Source organism: Megascapheus bottae, chromosome 30, assembly GCF_031878675.1.
Source record: "Megascapheus bottae isolate mThoBot1 chromosome 30, mThoBot2.hap1, whole genome shotgun sequence".
NCBI classification, from domain to species: Eukaryota; Metazoa; Chordata; class Mammalia; order Rodentia; family Geomyidae; genus Megascapheus; species Megascapheus bottae.
The window spans coordinates 13281391-13294817 of NC_143538.1; the positions used below are offsets into that span (position 1 = coordinate 13281391).

General features: G+C 50.7%; 1 protein-coding gene across 2 annotated transcripts in view; it reads right to left on the minus strand.

Annotated features, from left to right (window-relative positions):
• Positions 1-11123: 11123 nt before the first annotated feature.
• The window catches only part of Crtc3 (CREB regulated transcription coactivator 3), a 51960-nt gene continuing 49656 nt past the window's right edge, over positions 11124-13427 (minus strand). For both annotated transcript variants that reach the window (XM_090321607.1, XM_090321608.1), the window contains one exon: positions 11124-12701. In XM_090321607.1, the coding sequence (XP_090177733.1) occupies positions 12493-12701 (209 nt within the window). In that variant the 3' untranslated portion in view covers positions 11124-12492. The remainder of the gene's footprint in view (positions 12702-13427) is intronic.

A 13427-nucleotide genomic window follows, 5' to 3' on the forward strand; every position in this document is an offset into this window, starting at 1 on the left:
CTGTCTGAAGCCCATTTCTTGGACATGATGTATCAGAAGAGAGAGATATTTTTGCTCATTCACTCGCTCACTTGTGGGGCTGTAGCTGTCCTTGGGGGCTCATCTCCCCACGATTGCACAAATGCATACCTTCTTGGACATGTCTGGCCTTGGCTGACAGTAACTATTAAGACATGCTCCAAATACAAAACCTTTATTACATCTAACCCAAGCTAACAATGTTAAATAATTATCTTGCCCTTAAAACCTAAAAGGCTAGTCTCTTCCCTTAAACAAGCCCTGGCAGCCTCAGCCTGAAACATCCACAATGGCAGTGAGTGCTGCCCTTTTTCTCATCACTAAAACAACTTGCCCACACTTTTGACAGGCAGAGTGACAGAGCCACCTCCTTCCTGTGACATTCTGTGTCAGGGCAGGCCAGCTATCAAGGTGGACCCTGGCCCTCACAATGGGGGCAGTGTACTTCAGCTCAACAAATACTGTTATAAGTCTCTCCAAATTGGATACTCATATTTTACTCATTTTATGTGCACCCCTAAAAAGCTGCACCAGAATTTCCAGTTAATCACCAGAAAATGGGAGGTGGCACTGTGGCTTCAAGTGGTAGAGCACTGGCCTTGAACAACAAAAACTCAGGGATAGTGATCATGCCCAGGGGTAGAACAGTAGCTTTGAGCTGAAGAGCTCAGGGACAGTGCCCAGGCCTCCAGAGTTCAAGTCCCATGACCAACCAAAAAAAAAAAAAAAGCTAAGGGACAATGCCCAGGCTCTGAGTCTAAGTCACAGTACTGGCATGAAAGAAAAAAGAACAAATAGGAAAACTAGTGGGACTCTATATCAGTATCAAATAAAGTCCTTTAGATAAGGCACAGAACTAGATAAGATAAGTTAGAAAATTTCTCTTGGCTAAAGGAGATAGTCAAAGACTTGATAATCTTAAAAATATGTACACCGATTAACAGTATTTGTTTTCTAGAGTCGCTGTAACTAAGTAACAAAGTTATTGAGCAACCTTGTCCATAGAAATTAGGTTCTCATAGTTTTGGAGGGTAGAGGTTTCAGGACCATGGAATTTTCAGGATTAGTTCCTTCTGAAAGCTGTCTTCTCTCTGGGTCTTCAGATCATCTTCCCTCTTTTAATGCCTGTCCAAATTTCTTCTCCTTTTATTTCCCCATCACTCTTTACCATCTTTCCAAAACAACTGCAGCAAGTTCCATGGTTCTACTTTTGTAGTTGAAAACCATCTACTTTAACCATACTCATCATCTTTCACCCTCCTTGCTAACTTAACCCCTCCTGCCAGTACCCCTCCCAGCCTGTTTCTCTTTCAGAATTCCAGATTTCCTCTGTGTGTGTATATGTCTGTGTGTGTGTGTATCTGTGTGTGTCCTGTGTGTGTCCTGGGGCATGAACTCAGCCTGGGTACTGTCCCTGAGTATTGTTGCTCAAGGCTAATACACTACTACTTGAGCCACAGCTCTATTTTTGGATTTTCTTTCCTAGTTAATTGGAGATGAGAGTCTCAGGGACTTTCCTGACCTGGCTTCAAACTTTGATCCTCAGATCTCAGCCTCCTGAGTGGCTAGGCTTACGGGCAAGAGCCATGGCAAGAATGCTGTTTCTGTAAGGATAGTGTGGAACATTCTGAGGCTACGCTATATGTATATACATATGTACCAAAAGGCTGGCACAGCTCGAGTTCCTTAACCATCATAGTTACATTTAAAACAACACAAGGAAAGCTGGAAGAGACCAAGTATTTGGAAGTGAAGTGACATACTGCTAAGTAATTCATGATTTAAAGGAAAAACAATCATACTAGGCATGATGATGCAGGCCTCCCTGCAATTCCAGTGCTCGGGAGGCTGAAGCAGGTGATAAAGTTCGCAGCCAGTCTTTAGGACAAGACAAATTTCTCTCACAGAGCTCACCTTAACACTATGTAACACCCATTTTGTTGTTGTTGTTGTTTTTTTCCTTACAATATGGTGGAGGAAGAGGATTGATTTTTCAGGTGTTTTCATCCAGACTTTGTGGATGAAAGCAAGTCTCCTATTGCACTGGAATCAGAAACCAGGCAAACCCAACAGCCAACAGCTGCTCAGAGACAAGCAGACGGAACCATTACTCACTGTGCAGAAATGCTCAGTGTACACACACACATACACAGTCTCTCTCTCTCTGTCTCTCTGTCTCTGTCTCTGTCTCTGTCTCTCTCTCACACACACACACACACACACACACACACATGATTAGAGGAACAAAAAAAAGGAGCAGAAAGAAAAATAACTCACTGATGCTATTCACAACATCAGAGCCCGGCTCGGCAACTTGCCTCATGTCCTGATTTCCTGCAGGGAACTGGGGTCCAGGCAACTCTTTGAAAGCAACAAGCCAAAAGATTAGACTGCAGAGGAACCTTAACTGAGGAATCATGCTGGGTGGATTGCTGGGAGAAAAAGAAACAGAGATAGTATTTCTTCTTCAGATTACTATTATTGTTGTTATGATGATGATTGAGGTAAGGCCCCACTTGGGTTAATTTTCACTGTGAGAATATTCACGTACTGAGAACAGCGTGAGGAGCCCTGGCGCATCTGCCCACTGCCCCTCTGAGGAAGGGAAAGGAGAAGGAAGCAGTTCTGGGCACGGGAGGGGAAGTCTGAAGTCTGCCCTCCCAGTTCCATTTAGTCTGCCCCAGAGCTTGCTGCATCTTGACTAGCCAGCTACTCAAAGTTCTTTGTTTCATTTCAGTTGTTTTCTAATGCCCACTTCCACAATCTGCTGTGTGTGTGGAAGATGGCAGCTAGATTAGCCTTGGGGAGGCCCCGACTCAGAACGGTCACCCCATGAACCTCAACTTCCGGCTCCTGAAGAGCAAATGGGTCTGCAGGAAGCCTCCAGCTATGGCGTCACCTGTGGGGGACACTGGGGAACTCCAAGGGCAGTGTGGGAGGCACGGGGGGTGTCCGCCTCATACCTAGACAGCCACCTGGGACAGGAACTGAGGCTGGCTGCCTTCATCCGGTTTCAGGGTGCACTGTGCTCCCCAGGTATCTGAAGGTCGGCGGGATGAGGGAGAGCCTTCCCAGGCTCCCTTTCCCCTGTGTGTGGAACTGGGAGGACAGACTCTAGGCAGAGAAACTGACAGAGAAAAGAAGTGCATTTCGTTCACAGTCCTGGAGTTCCACGCCCCTGCATGGGCCTCACAATAGCAGGAGCCCGGGCGAAGGGAGGCTCACTGACACTCAGGACGTGGCTGGAAGGAGGCTCAGTGGCAGAGGCCGAGCATGCCCAAGGCCCTGGTCCCATCAGTCTCTGGGGAGTGGCCAGGCTTGCTCTTTTGAACAACCAGGGTAGGAGGCTCCCCAAGAACTACCTTGATCCCTCTAAGCCACCTCCCACCTCTCTCTTTTCCTTCTTTTCTTTTTTTTTTTAATGCCATACACTACCTGTACCAGGAGTGTTTCAATGTGGTCTTTACACACATGCATACAACGTAGCCTATCAACCCCACCCCCTCCATCACTTTCCTTATTTCTCCTTCCCTCCCCCTTAAGAGAATTTCAGCTGGTTGCATTGTTCTGTTTTCTTAGGCACAACCAGAGCTATTGAGCCATATCCACCTTCTCTGCTGCTCCTTGGCCTTGCTGGTGCTCACCTCCCAACCAGGCCAGCTTTACTTTCCTGTCATTCATTCATATACCATCCCACTAGCCTGAAGCCCCCTCCCTTTTCTGGTCACTTACAGGGCTTGAACTTGGGGCTTGGGCATGGTTCCTGAGCTCTTTTTGCTCAAGGCTAGCCTTCTATCACTTTGAGCCACAGCACCACTTCCAGTTTGCTGGTGGTTAACTGGAGACAAGAGTCTCACAGACTTTTCTGCCCAGCTGGCTTTGAACTGTGATCCTCAGATCTCAGCCTCCTGAGTAGCTAGGACGACAGGCGTGAGCCACTGCACCCAGTCCAAAGCGGTTTTTTCACCTCATGAATTTCCTTCTGAAGGGGCAGGCCCCTATGAGCTCCAGCTTTGTAGGAAGGAAGGAATCCCGTTTGTTCTTGTGATTCACACTGGTGGCTCAGGGATGAGGCTGAATTGTCCAGCAGGACTCATTCAGCATCTGGTAGGAATCAACAGGGCTTTCTCGTGGAGACAGCAAAAGGACATATCCTAAGCAAGGCTTAAAACACAGCCTGCAGGGGGCAGGAGGGGCAGGGTTACAGTGATCCTGGGGCCAAGTCAGCTCAGGCAGATGCTGTTCTGTCTCAGCGGTCAGTGAGGCCCCAGGCTGGGGCTGCTTGACCGAGTGCCCATGTGTGTCAGGGGCCTCGAATACCCTGTGGCCTTGAGGGGAGGCAGGGAGGCCCATGCAGTCTCCAGAAGCATTTGTAACACTCTGAGAGCCAGCCAGGAAGGCCTCCGTGGGGCCCAGAGGACAGGGTGGTTCTTCACCCAGCCCTGAGCGGTGACGGGGACGTGGCAGGTTTTCCTGAGGCATTGGGCAATGGCTGGAGACATTTCTGGTGGTCACAGAGGGGGGCAGGGGCATTCAGAAGCTGGGGCTGGCTCTCCACTGTGCTCCCTGTGTCCCCCAGCCAACAACAGTCTGGCCCCTGTGTCAACATGCTCTGATCTAAACTGACCCCAGGTCCCCAGGGACCTGGTGGATGTCAGGCCCTTAGATCTGGTGAAAATATGAGAAATCAACAATGCTTCTATTTCAAAAGAGAATTCATGTTGCCTAAATCTGGGGCCCTGGAGACCAGCTCCTTAGGGGTGGCTGACACACGCCTGGCACAGATGAACCTGCACCACATAGGAAATGTGAGGTCCACTCAAAAGGACACAGAAGCCATAGCAAGTAGCTAGCTGTAGTCCCAGCCACTCAAGGAGGCTGAGGTCTGGGGAGAAAAGTTTGAAGCCAAGTGGCGCAGAAAAGTCTGTGACCTTCATATCTCCAATGAAGCATCAAAAAAGCCAGAAGTGGAGGCATGATTCAAGTGGTAGAGTGCCAACCTGAGTGGGAAAAAAGCAAGCAAGAACATAAAAGGTCTTAAGTTCAAGTCCCAAAACTGGCACCAACACATACGCGCGCACACACACACACACACACACACACACACACACACACACACACACACACACACACACTACCACCACCACCACCAGCAGCAACACTGTGTTGTTATATAAGCAATCCAGTTTGTGAATCTTGTTAATACATCACAGCATACCACCCACATCAAGAACAAAAGGAGGAGAAAGTTTCAAGAGAAAACCACCTGTGAGGCTGGCCTACTGGTAGAGGGCTCACCTAGCAGGCATGAAGCCCTGGATTCGATTCCTCAGTACCACATACACAGAAAAAGCTGGAAGTGGTGCTGTGGCTCAAGTGGTAGAGCACTAGCCTTGAGAAAGCCCGAGGACAGCGTCTAGGCCCTGAGCTCAAGCCCCAGGACTGGCAAAAAAAAAAAAAAGAAAACCACGCGTGGTAGGAGCCCGGTCAGCTGGCACCGGTGGCCACAGTGGGCTCTGGTGGCCTGAGCCCAGCATGGCATGGAGAACAGTGCTGGTGGACAGCCTGGAGAGCAGGCGCCGGCGTCCAGTCCTCTTCCAGGCTGGCTTGGGCAGATTACAAGGAGATATTTGATCAATTTAAAGCTATCGTTAAATGTCAACCAACAGCCTCTTCCCCATCTGTCCCCAAGAAAGCGCTCCAAGATGTCCCAACAGTGCCATGGCTCCGTTTGATTTTCCCTGTCCAAACGTGTGGCTGGTGGGTAGACCCGCGTGAGCACTGACTTGTTAGGAGAAACCAGCCCACACCCTGGACCGCACTGGTGCAGTGGCCTAGCCTCTGGGAACAGGCATTGGTGGCAGCCCCTTCTCACACTGGCATGACATTGTCCCACACAAAGCTGGCCTCTTCACTGAGGTCTGAAGCCAACTAAAGGGGAGAAAACCCAGTCAAAAGCTCAACGCAAGCTGGGTGTGGTGGCTCACGCCTGTCATCCCAGTCATCAGGAGGGTGAGAGCTGCGAACTGCCACTCCAAGCCAGCCTGCCACGAAAGATAGTCAGACTCTTATCTCCAAGTAACCTCTAGAAAATGGGAAGTGGGGCTGTGGCTCCAGGGGTAGGGCGGTAGCCTTGAGCTGAAGAGCTCAGGGACAGCGCCCAGGCCCAGAGTTCAAGCCTCAGGATTGACAAAAAAGCAAGCAAGCAAGCAAACAACAAAACTCAATGCATCTCCCACAAAGTGAAGAAAAATGAGGGAAGTGGGAGGTTGGGAAGGGTAGGTGGGGAGGGCGGATGGGACAGGTCAGGAGGATGAGGAGGGTGGGGAGGGAGGGGGGGAGAGGAGGTGACCCCTGGTCAAGATGCGCTGGACTCGTGAACTGCTTTGTCGAATGGCAACTCCTCTGTCCAACTTGTCCAGCTTCGCAAAGATTTTGTTTTGTCGGTACTGGGGCTGGAACTCAGGGCCTGGGCACTGTCCCTGCGCTCTCCCACTTTCTCCCCACCCCTTTTGGACTGGATCTCACTATAGTGCAGTTCAGGCTGGCCTGGAACTCTCAGTCCTCCTGCCTGGTGTTGGGATTGCAGCGCTAAGATGTGCCATGGTTCTATGAACTGTCATTGCCACCCCTCCCCAGCTGGCTGCCCCAGCTGCCACCCACATGTCTCCTTGGTCCCTCAGAGACCAAAAGAAGAGAGCCCCAGAGACAACCAGGGAAGGGCTCTGTTCCAGAGCCATCTCTCTCTTCCATACAAAATCTTAGTCACATCAAATCAAGTACGCTGCATGATTAGATTCTTCCTGGGCCACGTTTTTCTCTACAGTCTCCCAGCAAGGTCAGGCATCGTGTGTGATTATAGCATCTTCTCAATCAGGGAGAGACTGCCAGGGCACTCACGCAGCCTGCGGGGCATGCACGGAAGCGCTCAGCTGGCATGACGAAGGACAGGAAGTAAAGAGTGAAAATCTTGAGGGTGTGAAAATTGAAGGTCCCACTGGGGAAGAGGAAAGAGGAAGGGGGAGGAGAAAGAGGAAGGGAGAGGAGAAAGAGGAAGGAGGTCTCAAGAGTGTCAGTCCATTTCCTCACCGGAACCGCAGCTCAGGAGAGATGCAGGCCACTGGGTGAGCTGCGGGGACAAATTCACCAGCCACTTCCTAGCTTCCTGTCCTTTAGAGAAATAAGTTAGAAGCCTGAGAAGCAGCTGAACTATTACTGTTTCTTTAGTGATGTTTTAAAGTTTCTTTTTGTTCCATTCAGTGCAAATACTTTGAGCATCTATTGTCTGAGCCCATTTTTGGAATCATTTCCAGCCGCCTACCTGTCCTCTTCTCCGAGGACGGGCGTGACACTTGTCTACAGTGACATCCCTGGGGGTCAGCCACCGTTTCTGGGATGTTTGCTTGGTTTTCCAAACCACTTAGGAATTTCCTTTTTGGAATGAGTATGGGTTATTTTTACTTCATTTTATTATTATTATTATTATTATTATTATTATTATTATTACTTTGTGTGTGTGTGTGTGTGTGTGTATGTTGGTCCTGGGGTTTGAACTCAGGACTGGATACTCTGGCTTTTTTTTTTTTTTGGTAGCTTAGTGAAAAATAAGAATCTCATAGTCTTTTCTGCCTGGCTGGCTGTGAATCATGGTCATCAGATCTCAGCCTCCTAAGTAGCTAGGATTAGAGGAGGGAACCAGTACTACCTTGCTTGTTTTTCATTAAAGCAAAACCTGCATTTTCCCCCCAGTAGTGGGGATTGAACTCAGAGACTTGAGAATGCTAAGCAAGTGCTCCAACACTGAATTCCAGTGAAGCGTTCTTTGTAAAAATTAAAAATGTGTTTGCACGGGCCAGGAGTATGGCCTAGTGGTAGAATGCTTGCCTACCATGCATGAAGCTTTCCACCCATGATTCTAGCCACTTAGGAAGCTGAGATCTGAGGGTGGCAGTTTGGACAGTTTGAAGCTAGCCTGGGGAAAACAAGTCCATGAGACTCTCATCTCCAATTAACTGACAAAAGTTAGAAATGGAAGTGTGGCTCATGCAGTCGAGTCCTAGCTTTGAGGGGGAAAAAAAGTTCCCGGGAGAGAAAAAACAATGCTCCTCTGCCAGCCCCACCCACCTGAGAAGTGCGACCGTCATGCCCAGGGGAGGGGCGCTGGGTCACACCCTTCCTCTGCCCTTCCTCTGCAGGGCCGGGGTTTGGTTCACTCCCATGTTCAATGGCGGAGGTCGAGCTGATGCCTCAGGATGAAGCAATGCCAAGCGCACAGGGCTCAGGCTATGTCTTCACTGTCTGGGGGAACATTCTGGCCCATTCCCTCATCTGTACCTCCAGGATGTCATCCTGTTCAGCTAGCTGGGAGGGGGTGCTTCACCAAGGGTCTGCCAGTCCACAGTGGCCGCTCACACTGCTGCTAACCAAGTCCAAAGGTTGAGGCCCCCGTGGCTGTGCCTGGTCGATCGCAGGTCCCGAGAGCCAAGCTTATAGTCGCGCTCCATCTAGTGGCCATATAGGGACACAGCCGCTACTGCAAATCATTTCCATACTTGCGCACAGGACAGCACACATTAAACAAGCAGGACCAAAAGAAGATCCACTTAAAAAACTCCTCCTGAGTGTGTGTATGAATATATACTGTACATATTAATTTTTTGTCAGTCCCGGGGCTTGAACTCAGGGCCTGAACTCTACCAGGCTAGAGCTCTACCACTTGAGTCATAGCACCACTTCTGGCCTTTTCTATGTGTGTTGGTACTGGGGATCAAACCCAGGTCTTCATGGATGCTAGGCAAGTACTCTGCCAGTAGGCCATACTCCCTGTCCCCAGAGCATATATTTGATATTTCAACGCCAAATGTTTGTGTATACTATCTTTGAAAGAATGACAGATTCAGGGGCTGGGAGTTTGGCCTAGTGGTTAAAGTGCTTGCCTAGCATGCACAAAGACCCGGGTTCGATTCCTTGGTACCACATACATACAAAAAAGCCGGAAGTGGTGCTGAGGCTCAAGTGGTAGAGCTCTAGCCTTGAGAAAGTCCAAGGACAGTGCTCAGGCCCTGAGCCCGAGCCCAGGACTGGCAAAAAAAAAAAAAAAAAAAAAAAAAGAATGACAGATTCATATAACAAGAAATAGTCCAAAACAAGATATTGGGGATTTACTGCGGGCTTACAATAACTGTACTAGTACAGGTGTCGTCTCTGCCCCCACACCCAGGTCCCCCCGGAAGCTGGGGGGAGACAAGGGCAGCACAGCATCTGAGGATCTATGGAGGCTGGCAGGCGGGTGGGATGCAGTGAACCTGAGGGGCTGAGCCGAGGTGCAGCAGTATTCAGGGCTGGGCTGGTGACCAGGACACACACGGGAGATGTGCACCCAAGTGCAAGTTGGGGGCTGGTGGCTCATGCCTGTCATACTAGCTCCTCAGAAGGATGAGATCTGTGGACCACAGTTCAAAGCCAGCCTGGGCAGGAAAGTCTGTGAGGCTTATCTTCAATTAACTACCAAAACACTGGAAGCAGAGCTGTGGCTCAAGCAGAAGAACGTTAGTCTTGAACAAAAACTCAGGGCCAGGACCTAGGTCCTGGAGTTCAAGCCCAAGAACTGGCACACGTGTCCATGTGTGCATTCACACACATGCACAGGCACATGCGTGCATGTACACACACACACACACACACACACTCACACGACTGAAGGCAGCCTGTCACTCATTACCTGAGGCAGAAGAAAAACACCCAAAGCACATAAAACCTTATTGTGCTGCTTTTAATTACGAAAGATGTAAAATGATGTATTTATAAAACTTGGAAGCTACTTTATACAAATCCCCACCTTTAAATATTGTTTAACAAGGGGCCTGGGAGTGAGGACACTGGCAGGAAGTCTATCAGCTGTCGCGACGGTCCCATTTGAGAAGCAGCGGAAGTGAGCTCACCACCGCCTGTGCGTACATCGGAAGGGCCATGGACTCAGCAGGGGAGCGAGTTCAAGCCCAAGGATGGATTCAAGCACACTCTACTGCAGCTCGGGCCATATACAGTAGATGTGGAGAGATGAAACAAGGCAAAGGAGGGTAAAGGCTGTTCCTCTGGACAAGAGAAAGATACTGTCTCCTAACAGCCTCCACCCTAAAATCCACGCCTACGTGACAAGCAAAACTGCAGCCAGGGTTTTAGATCTAGGCTGTTTAACTGTTGGTAACTGGATGAAGTCTGACTGATGTTTGGTTACAAAAGTTAAGTATTGGAAAATAGTGTTTTGGGAGTCTAGCTACTTCCAATGCTGAGGACAGGAGAGCCTGGCACAGCAGCAGCTGAATGCAGGCGCCTGCAGGGCACCTCTTGCTGCAGTGCTGTCCAGACAAGGCCCAGGAAGGTGGGCTGTGTCACATGTCAGGTCAGTGGGCCCCAGGGGCCTGCACTTCTACCCCCACCTGCAGGGGGCAGCAGACAGGCCGTGGCCCTGACACACTCCTCTCTAGGCTAAGGCACTATGTAAAGGCGGGTTGTGTGGGGACCCCCTTTCCTCAAAAATGTAACTCCTATACTAGCACCATTCCCTGCCTGAAAGGTGAGGCTCAATTTCAGGGGAGCCTTTGCCCAAGGAGCTGGCTTCCCATGGTGTCCCAGGGCAGTGGGTGGTATTAAAACCTGCCCTGAAAGGTCCTTTCCCTCTAGAACACCACTCCCTGTGGGCTCCCGAACGTGGCATTCTGAAGGCCTCGCCGGGGAACGAGGAGGGCACCAGGCAAGGGTTCTAGTTTGATTTCCTCACTCAGCAGGAGCGCTTGGGGCGAACAGGAAATCAGGAATGCTTGTGTTCCCAAGGAAGGTGACCTAGCAGCAGGGTGGCTGGGGAGAAACTGGGGCACAGTGGGCAGGGTGAAGCCATGACAGGTCTCCTCCTCCCGGGGCTGGGGAGGAAGGGGGGCCTGAACCAGCAGCAACGCGACCGCTCTGGGAAATGCAGCAGCTATCCAGGAAAAGCTTTCAGCTTCTCACCCCTCCTTCTGTCTGCTCCTTACTTTCTCCTCCATCTTTTCACACCTGATCCCCCTTGATGGTGCATGGTGGGCGTGTCACCATTGCTCTTGCTTGACAGGGGTGGAAGGTGCTCAGGTTATGGTCAAGTATGGCGAAGGCCCTCTGTTGAATCATTTACCTTCAGCTTCTTCCACTCAAAGCATGAATCCCTGAAGCTCTTCACAGCAAAACACAGACCCGGGGAGGACCTTCCCGGCAGGGGCTTGCTCTGCTCAGCCATTCTGGCTGTCCTCACCTGTGACAGCACCCAACCCGAGAGGATGGTGTGTGTCGAAGTGCATGCACAAGGCAGGCATGGGTACGTGCGTTACAGACAGTGAAACTGAGGGGTGTCAGGGAAGGGGACGGCGCAGATTAGACTGCCTTATTGCATGGCAGGTTCTCTCATTCCTTTGTTCATTCATTCCCTCACGAGTGCATTCAACACGAAGTTCCATGGCACTTGTGGGCCAGGCACTTGTGAGGTAAGGCTCGGTGAGGAGGAAGGCACAGCCCCTACATGCCAGGGGCTTCCAGTCCAGTGAGATTGTGTCAAAAGTCCCTGTCACAGCGACACTGCACTGCGCTGGCCAGGGGCGCTCGGCTCTGGGCTCTGACAGGACCTCTGGCAGCTCCCTCCCGCCGGCCGGGAAGAAGGCAGGAGGGAGAAGGTGTGTGCTTCTTCGGAGTCGGAGACACCGTCAGCCTCCTCTTCTTTCTTGGCCTTCAAGGAGCACCGTCTTCTCAGGCTTGTTCCTTCCTGGGGGACTTTTTTCAGTGATGGAATAAATCCTTTCCTCCTGTTCCAAGGACAAATGTCCTGAGGCAGCAGAAGAGAGATTACAAAGTGGGAGGAAAGCAGCTGGCGCTGAGCTTGCCTGACTTGAGCGTGTCCTTGTGCCCCCCGTCAAATACCTTTGTATTTTACTTAAGGCACGTGCAGGGCTGAGGCTTCGGCATGACTGCCAGCAAGAGTGCTTTGCCGATGGGTGCCATGGTGAAGGCATCAAGGGTCTGGGTACCGCTACCTGAAGATGAGCCACCTTCGCCAGCCTCCCCACGGGGCTGCGTCTTCAGCATGCACAGATCAGTGGTTCTGAGCACTCCGTGTTGCTAGAGAGGCCTCCACGAGCAGTATTTTCTGCATTGAAACATCAACTGGCTAGATGACTGACAGAAAGACGAAGGGGCAGAGGGATGAGCGTCTGTCTCCTCAGAAGCCCCAAGCAGCCTGCCTGCCACAGTAGCTTGTGCTGCAGGCCTGAGACGCAGGACGGAGCTGCGTGTGGAAAAGGTGATGGTGCCTGAGATGGAACCTGAGCTAAAAGCCTAGTGCCTGGGCCTGGGTCCTTCCATGCGGAGAGAACTAACGTCCGGGTGTTTGCTGGCTCCATCCTCTTCCCCTCTGCTTTGGCTGTTTCGAAACTTCGTCCTGTTGCCTTCTGCTCACAGTCGGTCAGCTCGGAATGTCTCTTCCACAGAGGGGTCTAGCAGACCCATGCTGGAGTCACTCAACATGGTAAGTCCATCCAGGCTCAGGGGTTCAATTTGGAGCTCCTCTTCCAAGGGGAATGAAGTGTCCACATCCAGGCTGACCTCAGGCATGCCTGCCAGAGCACTGCTGAGATCTTTGAACAGGCTGGGACTCGAATCTTCTGCAAGGACACAGCGACCAGGAGATGTGAGTATGAGGGCCTCTGGCTATGAATGGCAATGCCCTAAGGTGCCAACTGCCCTATTACAACCAGCCCCGTAGCTCCCACGTGTGGGCCATTCCCAGGCTTACAGCTCTTGCCCTGGAATCAGTATTTTCTTTTTAGTACTGGGGTTTGGATTCAGGGCTTTGTGCTTGTAGGACGTACTCTAGCACTTGAGCCATACCCCCAGACCTTTTGTGCTTTTTTTTTTGCCAGTCATGGGGCTTGAACTCAGGGCTTGAGCACTGTCCTTGGACTTTGCTCAAGGCTAGTGCTCTACCATTGGAGCGCAGCACCATTTCCAGCTTTTTTCTGAGTAGTTTATTGGAGATGAGTCTTTTCTCCCTAGGATTTGAACTGTGGTCCTCAGATTTCAGCCTCCTGAGTAGCTAGGATTACAGGTGTGAGCCACCATGCCCAGCATGACTGATTTTCTTTCTTTCTTTTTCCTTCCTTCCTTCCTTTCTTTTGCCAGTCCTGAGGCTTGAACCGGGGCCTAGCACTGTTCCTTTGCTCAATGTTAACACTCTGTCATTTGAGTCACAGTGTATGTGGTACTGAGGAACTGAACTCAGGGCTTCATGCATGCTGGGCAAGCACTCTACCACTGAGCATATTCCTAGCCCATGACAGATATTATTTATTTAGTTGTGGGGCTTGACCTCTGGGCCCAGGCGCTGTCCC